We start from the raw sequence: 23,286 nt of genomic DNA, 5'->3' as shown, positions 1-23,286 counted from the left end.
ACACAGGGCGCAAGGCTGGAGGGGGAGGGGACGCACCCAGGACGGGACGCCAGTCCATCGCAAGGCACCCCAAGCGGGACTTGAACCCCAGACCCACTGGAGAGCAGGACCAGGCCCGACTCACTGCACCACTGTGCCACCGCTCCCCCCATGTAAGACAATACATTTTATTATTATTTACATGACCCAGCTGAGAAATGAAGGGCACAATATTATCTAAATGTATCCGCTACCTAACATGGTACTCTATTTAGAGGCGTATCTTACGCACAGCAATTTATCACATATGCATTAACTGGCAGTATGAAAAGAAAAACTAAATTATTGGCAAACTGATATTCTGCAACTGTTGTTTGTCGTGTCGCATATTTTATCCGGTGCACCGACACAGTTTTTACTGCACCGTTGCCCGTCATCGGTGAGGGTTAGAACCAATACATTATCTGTGTTACTGGGGCTGCGCTTGCTTGGCAGCGATATGTGTCCGTCAAAAAAAGCCAGAGAAACAGCTACGTATCTAGCCGGGAAGAGCCATCACATGGATTAGTGCATTCAACCAGGAGCCTTTCAATGCGCTTAATCGCTGTTTTCAGGTATGCATTAATGGAAAAGATGTGCATACCAGAAACCAGTCAGCAGGCTCTTTGAATAGTGAAACGTGGGGCAACATCCGAGTCCTTCCCAGTATGATTTCTAGTTAACGGCGCGTGGTTTTACGAAAGCGCGCTCTGCGGAAGGTTGCACCTTGTTCGTGGCTTTTGAAAAGAGAGGACGACGAGTGGCTGTTCGCATGGACGGATGAATGGAGTCGGTGTTCTTTGTGCTGATGCTAATAAGCAGGGCTCCTGCTTGTCATACCTGACACAGAAAGCATGTTTACCGACAAAAACGGGCTTCGAGAATGTAATGACGAGCGTTTCTTTTTTCAGGCATGCCAGGAAGAGCTTGTTTTCTTCTTTCCCTGAAAAGGCTGGATCTCACCTCCCTCAAGATCATCTTCTGAGACCAAGGTCCTCCAGAATTTTCCTGGTAGGTAATAATAGTCTCAACAAAGTAGTAAACGAGCCCTCCGGACTTCGCCTCCACCCCCCGGGCACCCGTTTAATGCGCGGCTCGGCTCCAGACTCGTTGTGTAATGCAGAATACCATGTTATGTAAAGAGGCGGTACTTATGTAAGGTGGCTGGACATGTGCACCTCCTCAACACACCTTTGTGAAACACATGTCATATGCTGTGTACCCCTGAACTACAGGCTGAGTTATTCACACACACACCTTCTGAACCGCTTGTCCCTTACGGGGTCGTGGGGAACCGGAGCCTAACCCGGCAACTTAGGGCATAAGGCCGGAGGGGGAGGGGACACACCCAGGGCAGGACGCCAGTCCATTGCAAGGCACCCCAAGCGGGACTCAAACCACAGACCCACCAGAGAGCAGGACCCGGTCCAACCCACTGCACCACCACGCCGCCGTCCAAGTTATTCAACAATTTTTTATTTTTTTCATCATACAGCCAGTAAGAGAGAGCTACAAGGTGCTTTGAAACTGCATTTCAGTTACTTGTGTTATAGAATTTTGGTCTCAGCTAAGTTCCTAAGATAATTATCCATCCTTCAGCAAATGCTGGCAAGCAAGGCTACATCCACGTAAAGCATTAAAAATGTGCCAGACCAAAATATTTCAAGCTTTGGCTTCAGCCGTTGACCTCTGTCCTGCGTGACCTTCCTCACGCCCAGGAGCAAGAGATCCAGAACTCATCTGTATTCAACGTGAAGACAGCAGCCGAGAGAGCAGAGATTCCCATTGCTCCCATCATTACTGCTCCATTATCCTCTTGATTAGAGCTCCTGCGGAGACTGCTTCTGCTGCCTTTATGAGGACAGACACAGGCCAACAGGCAGAATAGCAGTTAAGGATACAGATTTATACAAAAACACCAACAGCAACTAGAACAATAACCGCAAAAACGTGTGCGTTACACGTCTAACCTTTACGTTTATTTTTTGTCTTTGATGAAAAAACTCTGAATGTTTCAGGTAGAAAACAATTATTGCACATTATTATATTATTCCCAAGAGAACAGTGGTAATGGGGAAATAATCCATTTTACTCGGGTATCCAAATACTAAAGTGGATCAGATTTCATTTTAAAGGGGTGCAGTGGCGCAGTGGGTTGGACCACAGTCCTGCTCTCCGGTGGGCCTGGGGTTCGAGTCCCGCTTGGGGTGCCTTGCGACGGACTGGCGTCCCGTCCTGGGTGTGTCCCCTCCCCCTCCGGCCTTACGCCCTGTGTTACCGGGTAGGCTCCGGTTCCCCGTGACCCTGTATGGGACAAGCGGTTCCGAGTGATTTCATTTTAAAACTCCTCACTGTCTGAAATGACCAGCCCAAACAATAATCCCAAATAACCGAGATAAAGTGTCAGAATGTTTCCGAACGAACTGGGTTTGTCCATCTCGCCGTGGATCTGTAATGGGATGGGAATGTCCGCGGCTCGCGCACAGAGGACCGAAGCCCTCGTGGTCCTGACACTGACGCAGCCGAAGATACGGCCTCTAATCAGATTGCAGAATCTATCGCTGTTCTGTTATCGGCGAGGCCTCCTGACAGCGGTCGGCGCACAATGAGCCCGAGCAAAGGCAGCGCTGGGGTCCATTACGGCTGTGACATTCAAACACAATTCGTGTCACCAGATTTGCCAAGGATGCTTGGTGCCACAGAGTCCGATAGAGGCGGAGGTCACCATATCCAGACAGACGTTCAGAAACAGCAGTACATTCCCCACGGTGATGCCGTACCCCCTGCATGGAGAGATAGCAATAATAATATCTCCTAAATTTAACTTTGCCAGCCAAGAACTCACTTTGCGGTTCACTGTGTGCCTGTCGGGGATTTCTGTGCCCAGTTCTTTACATGAGCAGATATTTCGCTTCATATGTTGTATTTCGAAATTCGAAGCAAACTATGCAAAATGGAATTTCATCATCTGACTGTAAAATCAGTCTCATGAATTGCTGTATTCTGAAAATGCCCAGTCATCCCAGGGAAATCAGCCAGTACGTTCACCTGATGGTTTCCTCCGAAGCAACTTACGATTCTTCACCCATTCGTACAGCTGGGTAATTTCAGACTGAATTTCGCTTGCGCTGTCTTGAGTTTTCAGCCTTGCTTGCTATTTGCAAGTGTTATAATCATATATTATAGAATGAGCTATGACATGACATGGCTGAAAGCAGTTTGCATCCCATTAAATAAATAATAAACAGAGCACATGGTTATTTCACTTTTAAAAATTTTGTTTTATTCTTATTTTAGCCTTTTTCCCTTTCCAAACTATGGTAATCAATAGACAGTAACAACATACAGTACCAAGACCACCTTTTCACATCAACAACCATTCAAAGGTTTTTTCTGAACCTTATTTATAGCTTTATACATGCTATTGATTAGTAATTACCATGAAGTTTGTATTCTCAGTGAGTTTTAAAGATTGTGATAATTAAAAAAGTAATTGTTAGAATGTTTCCCCAATACACACAGCTCATTTATCCGAGGGTTTTTCCATAACAACTTACAGTGTTAACCTATTCATAATTATTCACCCATTTATACAACTGGGTAGCTTACCAGAGTAATCTAGGGTAAGCATTTTGCTCGAGAGTACTGAAGGTGGAGTTCGAACCTGCAACCTTTGGATTGAAAGGTGGCTCTAACCTCTACACTGTGCTACCAGCTGTCTGAGGTCAATTTGAACTGCAAATCAATTGTTAGCAACTCCTTTCCTTTAAAAGAAGAAAGCACAAGAACACTATTGCACAGACGGAACTGGATTTTTTACGCTTGCAATTTTATTCGTTTTAAATTTTGCCACACACCTGAAACACAACTCCTGACAAAGTGTGGCAAAAAGTTTTGTTGCATAACATTGTCAAACCATCTGACCAGAAAAAACACTCATCAGACTCAGTTTCCCTTATGAGTTTCCTAATCAGTGTGAAAAAAATAAATCACAGCGGCCCACTGCGCACCCTTTCCCATCAAGAAACTAGAGGCCATGATTTAATTTGTCTTCTCAATAATTTGACCTCAGCCCATGCTCCGAGTGCCTCTCTGACACCACGGCCCCCTTCCTTCCGAAGGAGCCTCTGCTAATTACTTCCTGCTTGCAGAACTGCTGTTAATTAGCCCCTGTCCTCTCACTCATTTTCAAGGCAAACATGGGTGAGGGGCCCAAGCACATGTGTTTTTTACTCACCATTGTGGTCTGTCTCACTGCCTCTTAGCACTTTGCCTATATTTCTATACCTGGAAGACCAGAATTCATCCACCCTATAGAAAATGCGCTTATATAAAAACCATATGCCGCTAGTCATACCCCAAATTACACCCATTTGAGTTGCAAGAACTGGACTTCACAACGAGTTTAATTCACTGCGATCACACACACACACACATTGACTGAAACCTCTTGTCCCAAGCAGGGTCGTGGCGAGCCGGAGCCTAACCCGGCAACACAGGGCGTAGGGCTGGAGGGGAGGGGACGCACCCAGGGCGGGATGCCAGTCTGTCACACGGCACCCCAAGCGGGACTTGAACCCCAGACCCACCTGAGAGCAGGACCCGGTCAAACCTGCTACACCGCACCCCCTGCGATCAGATTAGATTAATACTCCTGCTTTGGCTTATGGGCTGTTTTTTTCCTCATTTACGAGGACCTCATTTATGGATTGTGTTTGCCACCAGACAGCTGACTGGCATGAGTCCAGAGCCACCATGTGGTCCTCTGCACAGCTATAGTTTGGCTTGTGCTGCCTTGAGTTTTCAGCCTCTCTGCCTGTTTGCAAGCATTATAATCTCAGTCACCATGGCGAGGAAAACTGAATGAGGTCGAGCGTGAATTCATTTACATTCTTGTCATTGATTTCTTCTGTCATTAATGTTCTCTTTTTGTAATACGAAACATCGAGTACCATGTGCACGTGGGATTTTTTTTTGCGAGCGTTTGCTAAATGTATGTTATGAAAGACCCGAAGAAGCACAGGTAGATGGCCGTACAGTATTCTGGAGTACTTAATGAAGGGAAACTGTCTTGTCGTGTTGTGTTGCGGTAACCGATGTTAACTATTGAAGTGAACGTGTCCATTTTAGCGGGATTTGATTATATTTTAGCATAAATAGTTGCCAGTTTTTTTTGGCTCAGTAAAGCATACAATTTTTACCATTAAAACGTAGGGTAATTCCAGTAGGGAATTCTTCAATTTACGACCATTCGCCTTCCAAAAGGTGTTTCGGGATCAAATTACCATCGTAAGACAGGGGACGAGCGTACTCGTGAACACGAATGAAATGGATGTGAATGGCCCTCTACGGTTCACATGTTCTTCAGAAACTTCTCAGGGAGACGCGGATGAACGTGGAACCCACCCGTTGCGTCTCTGCTCTGTCACGCACCCGTGCCTCTCCGGTCCTGCTGTGTGGTCTGAGGAGGTGACCAAGTGCTCAGACCCAGACGGGAGAGTGTGTCCGGCATCCCCCTGGTCGTTTGCTGGCCGTCCTCGGAAAGCCGGGGGAGTCTCGTGAACGCTCGTCTGAGCCGAACTTTAAATGTCCCCCGGAATCAAAGCATCGAGCTCCTCCTGGTGGGAGCGCCCTGAGGTCACCCTGCGCACCCCCGCCAACCTTTCGGACTTCAAACCAGGGAATAAAATAAGCGACATCAGAAGAAGCGACGGAGAAGACGTTGCGTGCCACACAGGACGCTCCGGACACGAACAGGGCCCCGGCGAAACCCCGACGGTTCCGTGATCACGACGGCTGCAGGTCCTGAGCGCACAGGGGAAGAAGCACACCTGTCTTAGAGGACTGACCGCAACAATCCTGTTTATTCTTTTAACACATTTAATTGTGTTGTTATGCGGACCTCGTGGTAGAAGGAAAATAGGAGTTTGGAAAGATCCCACAAGAGGACCTGTTAAGCACCAATTTCCTGTTTAAGTTTAAGCACTAATTCAGCAGTAATTCAGCAGCCGCTGATGGAGCCATTGATTTCTGGGCTGGCCTCTATTACAAGATCGTGTGTTTACTCTGCCCATGAGCTTGTGTCTCCACACTGGTAGGAGGCTTTGAGAGGGTCTGCAGGCACAGCAGAACCTGTGAGACACAGCAGGCTCTGCTCTCCACAACCTCTCAAGCACCTCAAATGGGCTGGAAAACTCAGTCTCCCTCTAGCAAAAGCTTTTAAGGATCAGATGCACGATGAGGCGATGCATTTATTAAAGCTGATTTTCCTGCTAAGAAAAGGAAGTGGAGCCTTCAGGTGACCTATGATTGCTGAGAAGACAAAGCCTTGTGCTCATGAAATAGCTGCGATTGAAGCACAAACTTCTGGGACCTGAGACGCATCCACGCATGAAACACATTCCGTCCACGTTTGACTAGAAAAAAATTGGTTGCTGGCAATACAGTTAGTGTTTGGATCCCTGCCAACACAGTATTTACGTCTGTATCTGCACGTCTGCATGGGGTGTTATGGAAATGGCTTCCATTACCTCCCTTACAAGGAAATCATTAGTTGGATTTGTCTCGATGGCTCATGTCTTTACCCCATGTGCACACAAAGCTGACGTTCTTGTAGGAAAACAGCACGTTTGTTTTTCGGTGTGAGAAAACGGACGTCAACGAAATGATGTCTGGCAGATACGGCAAACCTTGCTTCCACGGCGGTGCACTGGGTAGCGCTGCTGCTGCTGCTCATAGTGCTGCTCATAGTGCCTAAGCTCTAGGGCACAGGTTCATGTCCAGCCTGTTCCGCATGGCGTTTGCACGTTGTCCGCGTGGGTGCGTGGGTGTCTTCCGGGTGCTCCGGGTCCCTCCCAAACTCATGCAGTTCTACAGTGCCCGTAGGGTGAGTGGGTTTGGCTACCTTGTGATGGACTTGTGTCCTTCCCAGGGTGTGGTGATTCCAGGATGCGCTCCTAACCACCTTGACCGGGACAACCGGTCATCAAACAAGAGTGATTCGCATGTGAATTCGTGAACATCCCTGCAGGAATTAGTAAAGTACTAAGTGCAATGACCCATAGCCTTCACATTTATTCACTTAGCAGGTGCTTTTCTGCAAAGGGACTTCCAATGAACACACACACACACACACACACACACACACACACACACACACACCTTATTCACCACAGTGACTTACACCACTAGATACACTACTTACACTGGGTCACTCATCCATACATCAGTGGAACACACACACTCTGGGTGAACCTGAACAACATGTCTTTGGACTGTAGGAGGAAACCAGAGCACCCACAGAACATGCAGACTCCACACAGACTGAGCAGGGATCAAACCCACATCCTCTCGCACCGCTCAGGTGCTCTGAGACAGCAGCGCTACCTGCTGTGCCACCGTACCACCCGTTTCAAACTTAAAAACTTCTTTCTTACCGGCCGTATGGAACCTAGGAGATGAATAGATGAGGCTTCCTTTATAGCGAAAGGTGCGAGACATTTTATTAGAACTTTTTAAAATGGCCAAGAGAATTGCCCCGACTAGACCCAAGCATCACACTGATTCACCTGCTGTCTTGAGCGATTGCTGCGGAGCGATTTGAAGTCCTGAAGGATTGAGGTAAATGAATGCTGGACCCACGTGACCCAAAGACACAACAGAAACCAAACCCTCCCTCTGCAGGTATTGTTGCAGTTCCTGCGGTTACAGTCTGCGGTCCTAGGTTTTTACGAGGGTTTACTGGCTCTCTCTGTCCCTCTGCATCGCCATGGTTACGGGGAAGGTTTACACCGATGATCTCCCAAGGTGCTTTTCGGTGAATGTCCACAACCACATATAAGACTTGATGCTCTAAACAGGCAGCATAGACAGAGGATAATAGAGAAAATATCAAATGTCCTCTTAGGGTTTGGTGTCACTTTTTGGGGCTGCATGTCAACAATGCTGTTACCTCTCTGACACACACACACACACACACACACACAGGGTCTTGGGGAGCCAGAGCCTAACTCAGCAACACAGGGTGGAAGGCTGGAGGGGGAGAGGACACACCCAGGACGGGATGCTAGTCCATTGCAAGACACCCCAAGCGGGACTCGAACCCTAGACCCACCAGAGAGCAGGACCTGGTCCAACCCACTGCACCACCACGCCCCCCTGGTCTCTCTGATGCTTCAGGTATTAAGTATCGCCGGAGAAAGGAAGGTAGAAGAAGGGTTTTGATCACTTCTCTTTTGACCAGTTTAAGAGTGCCGTCAAACCGAAATCCTTCAAGCTCCTTCCAGAAAGATTACTGTAAGTCTATTTTCAATGTCATTTCGAAAGGACTCAAGAAATTGTAACAAAGAATTATTAAATGATATATGACTTTAAAATAAAGTTCTGAAAGAATGTAGCCTGGTGCAAGATACGGTTTGTTTGATATTCAGAGGAATGGGTTTACCTCTTGTGTGGTGGTGCGGTGGGTCTGGGGTTCAAGTCCCACTTGGGGTGCCTTGTGATGGAGTGGCGTCCCGTCCTGGGTGTGTCCCCTCCCCCTCCAGCCTTGCGCCCTGTGTTGCCGGGTTAGGCTCCGTGTGTGTGTGTGTTGGTTTACATCGTGCTAAACGTGTTCTCCAGATAGTGTCAGTCACACAGTTAAGCTGTTACATAATCTTCTTAAAAACATACAACGAAATAAAGATGCCGACCGCCTTTATTCTTCTGCCACATTGCTGTTGTATCGCCCTGCAGCAGGCTATGGAAACTAAGAGGATTACACATGAAAAAAGCACTTTGGCAATCAGGTTTTTATTAATAGCATTGCACTAGAGATGTTCTAGAAACCACCTCACCACAACGTGCGGTAAAGTGAAAACACACTCTAGTAACTTTCTTCCGCTTGTGACAGTGCTTCTCGAGGAACCCCGTCTGTTCTGGAGCGTTTGAGTTTTTCTTCTCTCACCTTAATCTCGTGGTGCTGTTTCAAGAGCCAGTGACCAACGTGTCAAATCTAGATTTGCACGTTCCACGATTCCACCTGACGAGTGACATTTGCAGGTGCATACGGACGGGTGGCACGGTGGTGCAGCGAGTAGTGCTGCTGTCTCACAGTGCCTGGGTGGTGCGAGAAGGTGCGGGTTCCATCCTGCTCAGTCTGTGTGGAGTTTGCATGTTCTCCCTGTAGCTGCGTGCTCTGGTTTCCTCCCCCAGTCCAAAGACATGCTGTTCAGGTTCCCCCATGGTGTGTGAGTGACAGAGAGAGAGTGTGTTCCACTGATGTATGGACGAGTGACCCAGTGTAAGTAGTGTATCTAGCAGTGTAAGTCACCCTGGTGAATAAGGTGTGTGAGCTGGTAACACTAAGTAGAGTTCATTGGAAGTCGCTTTGGAGAAAAGCGTCTGCTGAATAAATGTACGTGTGAATTATGTGCAAAGGTACTTACCAGGAACCAATAGAGTAAGGATACCCTTGTTTTATGAATAACTGTAACGTTGATTCTCTAACATTATAACGGACATTTGGACAGAGGCGTCAGGGTTGCATCAACAGCGATCCAAACATTTTGCAGTCAAAAATGCACCGGTACGTTGCCGGTTCCTCCAAGATGCGGAAGGTCTTTTTGTTCCGTTTCTCTGTTCTTCTGCCCACACCTGGTCTCCAACACGATGCTTTACAAAAGAGCTCAGAAAAAGCAGGGCATGAAGCATACGAGGGACGTCGACTGAGGGAACTGCCTCGTAAGGTTGTTATGAGAAGCAGCAACAAGTGCGGTGGATCCCGGTGAGTTTTGCATCTATTGAGTGAGTAAAGAATGATCTTTTTTAACGGGACCGCGCTTTCTTTTTTTTTTACTTCTATTTAATGGTATTTCAGGCTACAATTTAGAACTCAGCTGAGGAGCTGTGCTCAGAAACACTTGTGAAGAGGGCTTCGGCCGCACGCTGAAAGGAAAATTATGCAGTTGCGTTCTTTTTGCTGGGTTCCAGTTACTATGTAATTAGGTACGATTCTTTTTGTATTCTGGACAAACAGGAATGAAACAAAAAAAAGAGAGAAAAGAGAAGAAAACCTGGTGACGAGAAGAAGTAAAGCGTTCACACTGGTACAAAGGGTTGCCAGGCTTTGAGTTGCTCATGAAGCCGAATTATACGTTTTTAAATGGAGGAAAGAGACTCTAATCTCTTGAATTTCAAACACAGAAACGGGATGGAGTGTCAGCTACTCGTCCAGCATTTGGACTCAGAGGTGCTCCACGTGCTTCGTAAGGCCACTGAATACATTTTGTCTGAAAGACAGGAGATTAGGAAACAAAGTAAGACGTCTTAGTGACGAGGGTAATTTTTTAATGTTGCGGCCAAGATGTGGTAACATGGGCAGCACGGTGGCACAGTGAGTAGTGCTGTTGTCTCACGGTGCCTGGGTGGTGCTTGAGGAGGTGGGTTTGATTCCCGCTTGGTCTGTGTGGAGTTTGCATGTTCTCTCCGTGTCTGGGTTTCCTCTGGGTGCTCTGGTTTCCTCCCACACTCCAATATGCTGTTCAGGTTCACCCATAGTGTGTGTTCCACTGATGTATGGATGAGTGACACATTGTAAGTAGGGTGTCTAGCAGTGTAAGTCACTGTGGTGAATAAGGTGTGGGGGCTGCTAACACTGCACAGAGTTCATTGGAAGTTGCTTTGGAGAAAATAAATAAATAAATAAATGTAAATGTACTAGTTTGCCAGTAACTTGATTGGGCTTCACTGATGGTTTATCAATACTGTCATCCTGCCATTAGGTCACCGGCGATAAGTAAGTCTGGGATTGATTTTCAGTGGTCATCTTTGTCCTTCCTCAGTTTCCATGGACACCTTCTCTTTTGACATCTCGTGCTTTCTTCTCCGACTGCCAAACCCCCGTCACTCTCGCGAAAGGCTCTGTCCGGCCTCGTTTTCCTTCCCACTCTCTCCCGACACGTGAACCCTTTTCACTCCGTCTCCTTCCCGACTTGCGATCTTCTCGCTCGCTTGACTCGTGAATCTCTACTGTCATTTTCTTCTCCCTCGGTCCATCCTTCTTCACCCGTTCTCCTGAACCCCGCTTGGTCAGTCTTCCCCAACTTGTGAACCTCGCACACTATCTATGTCTCTGTTGCATCAGATTAAAAGTGAAGACCATCCAGGGCATTCTTAATCTCTCCTTATCCTAGAGCAGACATTAGTTGCCATGGTCACCAAAACCATTCCAGCTGGAGGTAGAATCACAGCGGGATGCCTTGGGTGCAGGAGGTGAGAAAGATCCATGCAACATGACAGATGCTGCTTCAGTGTTCTCATTATGTCAGTCAATCGGTCACATTTCATGAGTGCGGTGTCCAAAATGATAAATGAAACGTGTGGCCTATATGTGGAAACATGGTTTCCCAAGAGTGTGGACAAAAAAAATCTACGAAACAGAACCTCAAAAAAAAAAAAATCACATGAACGAGTACATGACGCAAATGCAAGAGACAGCTGAACAAAAGCTCATAACACATTATATTTAACAAAAAGAAAAAAATGATAATGGGAGTCATAATTAGCATTTTTTCACTGTTTAGGGTAGAGCAAAACACCAGAGTAAATGACATAAATGACACTCCTTTAGGAATGGGAACAACGTTTCAGTTACTTAGCACATTTGTCATAATGGCAAACAAAATAAAGGCTTTAAAGTCCAGTTGAACTGACGAAACACACTTTACCACGTTTATGATGGGTACAGCTGAGAATGACTGCTTCCTCCAACTGCGACTTACCTCAGGACCGTAAACGGCGGCTGTAAAATTTCACACACTTTTTCCACCCTTTGCTGTGCTGTAGACTCATTTCAAAATGGATTTTACTGATTTTTGGCCATCGGTCAACACACATTACCCTGTGATGACAAAGTGAAAATACATTGTTTTCAAATTTATTAAAAGGAAAACACTGAAAACTTTAATTCACAGAAGTTTTCAGACCCTTTACCAGGTTAGTGTTGGTGGAGTAATTACCTTGCTCAGGGTAACTAGAGGAAGAGGTGAATTTTGAACCTGTATCCTCTGAATCTAAAGGCAGTGCTTCGAACAAGCACGCGACCTGCTGCGCTACCTCTTAAATACAATAAATTAATCAACAAACAAAGAGAAATTTGTTTAATATTCTTCTTCTAAATGCATTTTTGACGAAAGGCTATTTTTAGTATGATCTGTTAAAACGTTCACATTTTCCAAAAAAAATCTTTCACCCCTTAATTTCGGAAACGTCCCTTAGAACAATTTACGTTCGATCGGACTCTTCGTTAAAATTTCATTATCTAACTGCACGAGAACTACAGACCCGAGTGATCGCAGAAAACGTGTGCTGACGTCATGATAAAAAAACACGGGGACGCAGCTGGTAGCGTAGATACGAGGGCTGCTGCCGTTGGACCCAAAGGCTGTTGGTTTGAATCTTACCAACTGCTGCAGTACCCTTAAGCAACACTCTAAATTCACACACACTTTCTGAACCGCTTGTCCCATATGGGGGTCACGGGGAGCCAGAGCCTAACCCAGCAACACAGGGCATAAGGCTGGAGGGGGAGGGGACACACCCAGGATGGGACACCAGTCCATCACAAGGCACCCCAAGCAGGACTCGAACTCCAAACCCACCGGAGGGCAGGACCCACACCACGACGCCACCCTCCCTTACTCTAAATTGTCCCAGTACAACTGCTCGGCTCTACAGATGGCTAAATAATTGTAAGTTGCTCTAGAGAAATGCATCAGCTACCTGAATCAATGCAAATGTACATATGATGTTACAAAACACCCTCGGTGTCCCCACCCAAACTTGAAAGACCATCCATCCGTCTCCTCCTTCGGAAGACTTTCTTGACAGAGCAACTGAATAAAATAGAGCCGTTCTGTCACCTGATACTGAGGCAGATGGCAAATATAAGCCCCTCCCAGCTTTTAATGGAAAAATGTTCTCCTCCGTACCTGTCGCACTTAACGCGTACCCTAACCACACCATAATGAGACTCCGATGTAGCGGGACAATCTTTCTGGCATGTACTGCTGTCACAGCCTTCTTGCATCCTTGCGAAGACAATTAATATCTTACTGTGAAATGCTCAAAATGTTTAGCACCGTTTTATGCTTGTTAAACTAGAGCTGTCGTTGCTCTTAAAGGGCTCTGCCTTTTGCCACCATCTAGTGGCTCAAATACTTCCTCCTGGTATTCAGGGGACTGCTGAAAGGAGGCTTTTACCGGGGCACGGACGACTGTACCCTGCCTCGCACCCTGCCCCTCCTCTATAGGCTCCGCAGCACCACGGCCCCGCACTGGGCAAGCTGTGATTGATGGATGAGGGATAGCGGGTGGATGAGGGAACGAGACCGACTCTAGAGGGCCGGGGACACTTAGCGAACGGACCCACCGCTGTTCTCTCCCGTGATTCACGATTTGTGATTCATATCACAAACGGGTGGATTACGGCCGAAAGCCAAGCGATACCAGAGCATGAGGAAAGGAATCAGACTGGTCCCTGAATCCCATGGAGACTCAGTACAAATATCACACCAAAACACACAATTCTCAGCGTGACGGGTACGGTCGGGGTCTGCGACGGCAAGTAATTACGAGAAAAATTTCAGGTTAAGTAGATTTCTCACAGGTCCCCAGTGTTGCTGGAGAAATTTAAGGTACAAAAGTGAGAGAATGCGCTGCTTTTCCCTTTCCCACTACAGAGGGGACGCACTGTGTTCCTCTCACTTCCGTAGAGGGATGGTGCACCGTACCAAACGGCACGCAAAGCTTGTTTGAAACACCAGCTCTAGACAGTTAGTGTGTATTAAACAACATACATTATTAATACATGGATGTATTGCCTTTTTCTGCAGTGGACTGCTGCCCTGTCCATTCATAATAATAAACACTGAAGCTGAATTTCTAAGCAATTCTCTTGACTGGAGCCCAGATCTTTAGAAATCCTTTTTTTTAACCCTTTATGAGCTTCAGCCACACTTCCTCTGAGGTCTGCGGAAACCTATTTAATTAGGACATATTTAACATTTAGATTCTAGCTGACACTTTTCTCCAAAGCAATGTGCACTGTTAAGGTTGCAGGTATTACAAGCTTACAATGATTTACCCATTTTTAGAGCTTGGTAATTTCACTGGAGCAGTTTAGGGTAAGTACCTTCCTCAAGGGAAGGGTACTACAGCCAGAGGTGGGGATTGAACCTGCACCCTTTGGATACAAAAAAAGAAGCACAAACCACTATGCTACCAGCTGTTTCTGGGCAACTCTAACTTTCTCGTGTTGAATTCTGTTGTGAACAGTAGGTAACAAAAATTGTGTGGTTATTCATATAGCAGGGCAGGTCAAACCCACACCTGAACTGAATGGAATGCCTGACTGCAATTACTGACCGAACATTATTTTAGAGGTTCACGCACTTTTTCCCCACCAATGACCTTGACTATTTAAACCCATTGTTCAATAAAAATATGAAGAGAAAATGTTGAAAGATGTAAAATAAGACTAATCTGTAGTGTATATACTGTACGTGTGTGTATAAATGTATTATTTTCACAGAGATGGAGGTCATGTTTTAGGAGACATGCAGAAATCCAGATAATTCCAAAGGGTGCGCAGACTTTTTTCACAGCTGTATATAATGCTGCATTAATAAGAGCAGTACACAACATACTGCAGTTCAAGTTATTCATCTTCAGACATTCACATAATGTGCCTTTTATTTTTTTCTGGTTGCTTAAACTCTCCCATATGCAAGGATGTAACTGCTTTTCAGTACAATGCAGACAGGATTTCCGCTGCTGAACTACCGCAGGAAACACTCACGTTGCTGTGATGCTACAGAAACCCCCACCTCCCCAGCCCACCTTTTCCCCAAGTGTTTAGATGGTTTTCAGACACGCTGTCCAGAGCTCAGCACGCTACTTCCTGGAACTGACAATTCATTTAGCTGAGAAAATGAAAGGTGAGGAGCCCAACTTATCGCCCACGCAGGGGACACGGAGTTCTGAGACGGTTACCATGGAGACATGGGTTGTTGCGGCCGACGGCTGCCTGTCACAGGGATGCTGGGCGCAGCTCACTGTTGCCATGCAAGTACTGTAAAAGTGAACTTCTGTCAGAGGATATGTTGACATATTCCCATCTAACGGCGCTTTCCAAGCGCTTGGGGCATAGCGCTGCCTTTGTCTCTATGGAGGGGGTATGGTGGCACAGCAGGCTTATCTAGGTCCTGCTCTCCGGTGGGTCTGGGGTTCGAGTCCTGCTGGGGGCGCCTTATGACGGACTGGCGTCCCGTCCTGGGTGCGTCTCCTTCTCCTCCAGCCTCGTGCCCTGTGCTGCCGGGTTAGGCTCCGGTTTGCTGGGATGAGCGGCTTCAGCCAATGTGTGTGTGTTGCCTCTCCAGAATCTGCACTGACAAAATGCTGCAGTTCAGTCACTTTTCATTGCTAGTCAGAACATACAGATAAACATTCTAGGTTCTGAGTTTCACACTTACCATAATACGTGTCTTATTAAGAAATACCGCACAAGGTGATCAAATGAAATAGTTCCTCAAGAGAGACAGACAACAGCCAGAGCAACAAACTGCGCACCTGCTGTCTTATTAAGTTATTGATGTTCAGAATTCACAGTGGCCCCAATGCCACTATAATAGCAAGTATTTTATTTAAATGTGCAGATTCACTAACGTACCATTTTTACGTCACAACGCCGCGCTGAGCAGTTTGGCTACGAAAAACTTAAAAGACAGTTTGACATTATGGTGAAAACAAACGCGACACTTCGCCGAACACGTGCGGACGGAAAAAAAGGGGCGTGTCACCTGTGGCTGCACCTATTGGGCACAAGTAGAGTCCGACTGATTGGCTGTTTGTGCAAAGATTCTGCATAGGAGGTTGGACCGCACGGCTTATCGAAAGCACTACTCCTTAATCTATTGGACAGAATGTAGACTATATTTGATTGGCTGTTTGTGTACAAATTTTACGAAAGGGCGGAGGGTCACGGTGCTGATTAACATACTCTTCCACTGATTGGCCAGGATTTGCAATATGCTAATTTTGTTTTTTCTTTTCGTCAAGTGCTTTTGGCAAGGGTGGAGGTCTAATACCGAACTGAAGACTTAAGCGCGATGGCTCGCAGGTAAGGAGGGGTGTTGGTTAGAATGTTTTCTTTTGTTATAATATTGTGGCAGACGAGAAACCTGTCTTTAGGGTATTTTTTTTATTAAATATTTTAGAAATTGTGCAGGAAAAGCCTATGGATGGCTTAAGCCATCTTTTTTAAAAAGTTTTTATGTACGCTGGCCGTACTGTATCTGTGCACACGCATGATGATGATGATGATGATGATGATGATGATTTAGCAGATGTAATATAACCTAAGTTTGATTAGAACCGTGAAATTGCTTTCGGCAAACTATTCCTTGTTCTAACTTAGTTCCAAGTTTGAACATAAAGATGTTGACTGACGAATCAATCGAATGTTAGCAAGCTAATTGGCCTCTCCACGACAGTTTAAAAGCTCTGTAGATCAAAGATGGAAGTGTTCCAGAGGGTTTATTTCTCCTCAGCTGAGAACAACTCAGTAAAGTGCTCTGCAGCGCCACTGTCTTAGTGCGCATGCGCCCGTGCCGAGTCCACAGGTTGGCGCGAGGAAGCTGCCGTCCTCGAGCTGTTTCAACAGTTATAACAACTTTAAAACTTTAACACTGAAAATACCGACGTTTCTGAAATAAATGGCCGTAACACCAGTTATCACGTTCTATAGTAGTGACTTAAGTGTTTGTTTAAATTCTTAAAGGCACTTACTGAGTTTATTCGACGTTATGTCTAAACGAAGATGCAAATGAAACAAGAAGAAGAAGGAGTCGTTGCCTTTGTGTGGATAATTTAAAATAGAGATTTTTCACGTAGAGCAAGGAACGCATATGTAAAAAGAGTATTCATGCGGTGTTTGGAAGCACCAAGCGCACAGTGTAGGCGGGAAAGGCGAAGTGGCAGCTCTGCTCTGCTCAGCTCAGCTCTTGGTTTCGTTTCCTCTAAGCGCGTTGCTTCACTTCCGGTCATCATCCGTACCCATCGTGGTCTGTTCGGACAAACGATGCGACGATGGCCTTGCAATTAGCCCTAGACATAAACCACGTTAGCGTGTTTTGAAGAGAAGTCTCACAAGCTGAGAAGTTTGGAGAAAAGACAAGTTCACCAGCACCAGTCCGGCCCTCAGCTTCGGGAGTCTTTTGAATTTCATTTATTCGGTTGGCGAACGGTGACGTTCGGAGCAGGTGGTCAAAGTAACCCCTCCGTTCGCGTTGCAGTGACGCTGTGAACCGGGAGCTGTCGGATGTCCTGAATGAGCTGTGGAAGTTGGACGATAACCGACTGAAGCCCGGGAAGGATTACATCATTTCGTTGCAGGCACGGCAAGCTCGTCTTTCTCGTTTTCGTACCGGGGAGGACGGTCGAAATTCCCCTCTTGCTCTTGGATTACGTGGCCCCGCGCGGCAGCCTCCTAAAGCAAACATCCACACCTTATCACCTTATTCCGTTGGGGTTGTGGAGAGTATTGTGACGACAGACAACTCGGGCACCCGAGGCTTGTGCAAGGGATGATGGGAAGGGATCCACTGCCCCACTGCCACAGTGTATTTCAAAGTCAACTTTGTCATTTCCACAATGTGTTGGGAACATGCATCGGAGTAAAATAGCGTTTCTCCAGGACCGCGGTGCGACATAGGTGACGACATGTACGACACGTACTACTACAACGAATAGAAATGTAAACGGATCTTAAATGGTAGTGCAAACAGTGAGTTTTTCCTGCAATAATGTTTTGGAAAAGAAGGGTTATCGTGACCTAATGTAGGTCGATGTGGAATGTACTGAAGAAATACAGCAGCTGTGCTTTTGGATGGGCCCCGATTTAAGCGAGGTTTCAGCAGAACCTGTCGGGGACCTGAGAGGACGATCTCTGCAGACCGTATGAAAGTGGCTGGTGTGTCCTCCTTGATGCAGGGGTTTGATTTCGCTGGTCAGCGTTCAGGATTCTGGTATGCATTAGGCAGTTACGGGTCGTACGGAGAGTTCAGGATCCTGACAGCTTGAAGAAAGAAGCTGTTGCACAGTCTGGTGGAGCCACATCGTACGCTCCTGTATAACTTCCCAGATGACAGGAGGCTGAAGAGGCAGTGGGAGGGGTGTGTGGGGTCACCCACAATTTTGGAGGCTATTTATAGATCTAAGCGTATTAGTGTAACAGTTCCCTGACTCTTGTCACAGGATGTCACGAGGACTCAATCTGCGGAGTTCAACAGTAGCCTCTATTGTTCTTAACCACGCTGAACTAGAGCAGGGCATTTAGGAGAGTTGGGGTACAATAAGAGCGAGGAGCTAGTCGAGATTGGAGCTTCTGGGCTTTGGTCCCACTGTGAGTCTCCCTCGATCAGTCTGCTCCGCTCAGGTTTGCAAGCATGTGAGAGCGTGTGAAGGTATGTGTTTCTACATGTACGTTTAAATTTATTCATTTAGCTGACACTTTTCTCCAAAGCAACTTGCAATTTTCTTATACCTACAATTATTTACCCGTTTATACAGTTAGCTTAAATTGCTCCCGTGCAATCACCCAAGTTCCTGGTTCAAGGGTACTACAGCTGAAGGTAGGATTCGCATCTACTCAAGACTGCATTCGAGAATTGTTTCTGCATCCGAATCTCTCTTTCTGTTGGTTTGTTGCACTCTTTGTATTGTTCTTTGAGATGTATGTTGCTTTGGCCAAACCCGAACTTGGTATCGTCTGCTAAATGAATAAATGTGAATGTAATGTGTTTCTGGTCATGTGGGTGTGGCACAGCGAGTAGCGCTGTTGTCTCACAGCGCCCGGTGGTGAGAGAACGTGGGTTCGATCCCCGCTCGGTCTGTGTGGAGTTTGCATGTTCTCCCCGTGTCTGGGTGGGTTTCCTCCGGGTGCTCCGGTTTCCTCCCACAGTCCAAAGACATGCTTCAGGTTCCCCCATAGTGTGTGTGTGTCACAGAGCGAGTGTGTTTCACTGATGCATGGATGAGTAGCTCCTTGTAAGTAGTGTATCTAGTAGCATAGTCACCTTGGTGAATAAGCCGGTGTGTGGGCTAGTAACACTACATAGTATCCGTTGTAAGTCGCTTTGGACAAAAGCGTCTAAGTGAATAAATGTAAATGTATTTGCATATGTATCTCCATATTGACATATGGATATATGCAAGGATCCAAGTGCATATGTAGATGTGTGTGGGTCTCTGTTCCTGGTATCACAATTAGATTTTAGAAATGATATGCCTTTTGAGTAATTTTATAACCGTCTATGTTAGAGCTAATTTTCAAAGTATTTCTTTCATGTCAGTGTTAATTTTTGTTGCAATGTCTTTGTTCATGCCATGTTTTAAATGTTATGTGTCCTGTACTTCCTTTTGTCAGCTTAATACATGTTTAAAATTTGGAAGTCTTTGTTTTAGGGGAAGGCGGGATATGTGGCAAAAGGCAGCCAAGCCAGGGATATGGCAAGACAACCACTGTTCTCCTATGTCAACGAGGAGAAGCTGAGGAGCATCAAATCCTACTCTTGTAAGAGTTCCAGCTTAAGGAACTTGAGTAAATCAAAGTATTGGTACACATGTTGTGGTAAACTTCAAATGTTCCCACTGTTACTTTTGCAGGTTGTAGTTTATAATGGCTCAGAATGGTTTCAGGTATTTAGTATAAATGTAGTCCATGAAGACTGTTGTGCTGTTAAGACTTTCCAATACCTATATAACGCATTATGATAATTGCTCAAGACATTTTTAGGTTTAATTTACCATTTTATACTAATGTTGAAAGTTCATAAATCGGCTGTTTCTTCTGAGCACTAAAACATGAACTGTCCACAGCCTTCATCAGCCTGCTGGATAACTATGAGACGTCCACAGGCGTAACGGAAACAGTGACTAAGGAAGAACTGGATGAAAATGACCGCTTCCTGGATGCCATCCTGGAGACAAAAGTCATGCAGGTGATGAGCTTGGGGTTGCTCCTTCCATCAGATGAGTAGTATGAGACCAGAGCCCCATGTGGTTTTATTTACAGTTATAGTTTAGCTTGTGCTGTTAACTGTTTAACCTCCATTACCCTTTTATATGTTACTTTTACCTGTTATCTCTGTAATTATGACCCTCTTTCACCTTTTAAGTCAATGTTTACTTGAGGTGTGCATTCATGAGCATTGTTTTCGTTGACTTTTCTTTTCCCATGAGGTTGAGTTTTATGTAAACAATGGGTCATACATATGCATGTTTTGTTTCTGAGGCTGTGTATGTTACATATGCTCATAGAAGGAATTTGACGTGATGGATGCTAATTCGGATAAACTTAACAAAAGAGAACAACAACGTTATAAAGGAACAGAGAAAATGGGGGGGAAGTACAATAAATTCTATCCAGGCTGTCCCCAAATTATGAACGAGTTCAGTGTCCTCAGACTGTTTTTAAGTCAAATTTTACCGTAAGTTGGAACAGTTAGGTACAGTGGGTATCTAATGTCAGTTTGTCACCTGTTTGACTTAGTATATCGTGTACTTTTCTATGCCTAAAAACATTGAAGAAACACTTTGGATACACTAAAACATTTTTAATATAACAATACAGTAATAATAATGCAATGTACACATACATTGTCTGAAACTGCTTGTCCCAAGGGGGGTCACGGCAAACCGGAGCCCAACCTGGGGATGCAGGGCGCACCCCAGATGGGACGCCAGCCTACCGGAAGGCACCCCAAGTAGGACTCGAACGCCAAACCCGATACGCCACCGCACCAAATACGATGTAATGATACAATGAGATGTACGTCACTTTGGAGAAAAGCTTCTGCTAAATGAATAATTGTAATAATAATAATGTAACTATAGCATTTATGAGAGAGACATAAAAAGAGATAAATGTTACTACTGTCATGATGAACAGAAGACACGGAGGAGGCTGGACCCAACTACAGGATCGTTTATTCATAATCCAAGGACTAGATGTGTTGTTGTGGTTGGGGACGTGCGACTGGTTGGTCGATCGGTGAACTAACGGAGGCAAGGACCCGAAATCGGGGTCGAGGGACATTGCGGGCGGTTATCAAAGAGACGTGGAACGGGACTTGAGCAAAGTGAGAGAGGTTTGAGAACGTGCAGGGTTGTCCGGAGTGAGATTCTGCAACTGGGAAGAAGTGTCTTTTGTAAGAGAGAAGGGGAGAGAGAGCTAGCACAGAACAGTAACGAAACTTGACTGTTTGCTTTTCCATTCACCTTTTGCTTAAGTACTTACTCTTTAGTTTCAGTTGCATCCAAGAAACAGGAAACGATCACATCACTATCACTTGCATCAGTTAGTTTGGTGCCATGATTAGGAGGGTAACAACAAAAAAATTAAAGCCAAATACAGTAACACGAGACACTTAACGGGGAAAAGAGTCTGTCCTACCTTGGGCTCACACACCCCATCCACGAGCCGACAAACCGCTGTTGACATGCAATGTTTTGATGCGTTTCACAAAGTAGGGCCTGTTTATTATTACGAGCAAGTGTATATACAGCAACTTGAATTTTTAATATAATAGGCTTAATTATGATTTCATTTGTTACTTAAGGGTGATAAATCTACTTCCGGTCAGTAAGGGGATGTTCCTAAGTACGGGTTGTATGTAAGACGGATGTTTGTAAGTCGGGGAATGCCTGTAGAAGTATGGGTTATTTCTTAATTGTAAAATGAGTGATTAGATTCCTCGGTACATGTGTTAAAGGTGTATTTTCTTTGTCTCATAGCGGGCACATAGTTATCTCGTGAGCAAGGCTCAATCCCCTCCAGACCTAAAAAAGTTCAAGGCTCAGCTTTATGACATCTGGTTCCGGCTCTACCACAGAGACCGAAGCGGAGGGTAGGTGACGCTGTGCTACAGCACAAACCCTCACTGTTCAAGTCAGTTTTGTAGCAATGGTTCTAAGGTTGCATTATGGGTTATAATTTTTAATCACTGTAGAAATGACAAACTTTACTCTGTGCCACACAGCGCGGACTCCTGTGGATTTGAACACGTGTTTGTTGGAGAGACAAAGTTTGGGAAAGAGATCACTGGTTTTCACAACTGGATTCAGTTCTACCTACAGGAGAAGCTCAAAAATGTGGATTACAAGGGCTATAAGGCTCAGGACAAGGATAAGGTGAGGATGCTCTTCATTGTGCAGATGTGTCAGAACACTGGATGTTAAAACAGTCTGACTAGAGTGGTTTTAAATGTTAAGCACGTTACTGTTTTTCCACCAGTGATGGGTTTCTTTCCTTGTAGCCAGATGAAAATGACCACGTCCTGAACCTTCAGTTCAGCTGGAAGACACTGGTGAAGCCAGTGGGCAGCTGTTTTATTGGAGTCAGCCCTGAATTTGAGGTGGCCTTGTTTACTATTGTCTTCCTCATGTCCAAGGAAAAAGTTACAAACACCACTGTGCAGGTGGACGAGTACCTTCTGGAGCTGGTTGTGTTCCGTCATGGCTTTTCCATCGGCACTTCCTACCCCAAACTGCTGAGTAGCAACATGCATATGTAGAGACTAGTGTCCATCCCTGATGTCTTGCGCATTCACCGCTCTCGGTGACATGTCTATTCCACATTTTCTATTCTCCCATGACATGTGCTATTTGTACTTGAATTATTTTATATTACTCAACCTCCTTGCCAGCAGTGCCTTTCCTAAATATTGAGGTATACAGGGGATGGTACTGTTAGTTTTGATACCAGGTTTCCTCAGACAAATTCTATTACAAAGGAAGCCTTCAATCTAGATATTTATACCCATTTTATTTTTTTTACAAAAACCAAACAATCTGTCTCGGATGACAACTTGTATTTTAACAAAAGTGTGAAAATGGCACAAATAAATGCAGTTTATGCTAAATTCATAGAATTTAGTTTTTTTTGCAAATCTGCCATACTGCAGTGTTGGCAAAAAAAAAAAATTAAGCTGCATCAAGACCTCCATATGGGTTTTGTTAAATACAAAGGCAGTTAGTTACTCAAACAATAGTTTAACATGCAGCTTAATACATTCAATATCTACACCAACTGCACTGTATAACCAACTATTACAGTACTTTTTTTTTTTAAATAATCCTACAAAGCAAACTAAAGTTACGGTTAGAGGAAACCATCTGACATGTTTAAATGTTTTCCCCTCATGCAATAAGCCCACATGCATTCTAATTCAC

General features: G+C 45.3%; 1 protein-coding gene across 1 annotated transcript; it reads left to right on the top strand.

Moving 5' to 3' along the window:
• Window positions 1-1,004: 1,004 nt before the first annotated feature.
• Window positions 1,005-22,676, top strand: LOC108933896 (poly(U)-specific endoribonuclease-C-like). Its single transcript, XM_018751286.1, has 8 exons — window positions 1,005-1,029; window positions 16,114-16,174; window positions 17,349-17,448; window positions 19,519-19,627; window positions 19,933-20,054; window positions 21,850-21,962; window positions 22,095-22,245; window positions 22,371-22,676. Exons 2-8 carry the CDS (start codon window positions 16,164-16,166, stop codon window positions 22,626-22,628), a joined length of 864 nt encoding a protein of 287 aa, XP_018606802.1. The 5' UTR covers window positions 1,005-1,029; window positions 16,114-16,163; the 3' UTR covers window positions 22,629-22,676.
• The last annotated feature ends 610 nt before the right edge of the window (window positions 22,677-23,286 follow it).

Source organism: Scleropages formosus, chromosome 2 (genome assembly GCF_900964775.1).
Source record: "Scleropages formosus chromosome 2, fSclFor1.1, whole genome shotgun sequence".
In the NCBI taxonomy this organism is placed as follows: domain Eukaryota; kingdom Metazoa; phylum Chordata; class Actinopteri; order Osteoglossiformes; family Osteoglossidae; genus Scleropages; species Scleropages formosus.
The sequence above is the reverse complement of the archived record's forward strand: the minus strand, read 5'-3'. Positions and strand labels throughout refer to the sequence as shown.

Excerpts from the sequence above, each read along its gene's own strand:
- LOC108933896 (XM_018751286.1), top strand. Across the intron at positions 17,449-19,518 it reads ATTACATCATTTCGTTGCAG|GGGAAGGCGGGATATGTGGC; the intron begins GCACGGCAAGCT and ends TCTTTGTTTTAG. Across the intron at positions 21,963-22,094 it reads CACAGAGACCGAAGCGGAGG|CGCGGACTCCTGTGGATTTG; the intron begins GTAGGTGACGCT and ends TGTGCCACACAG.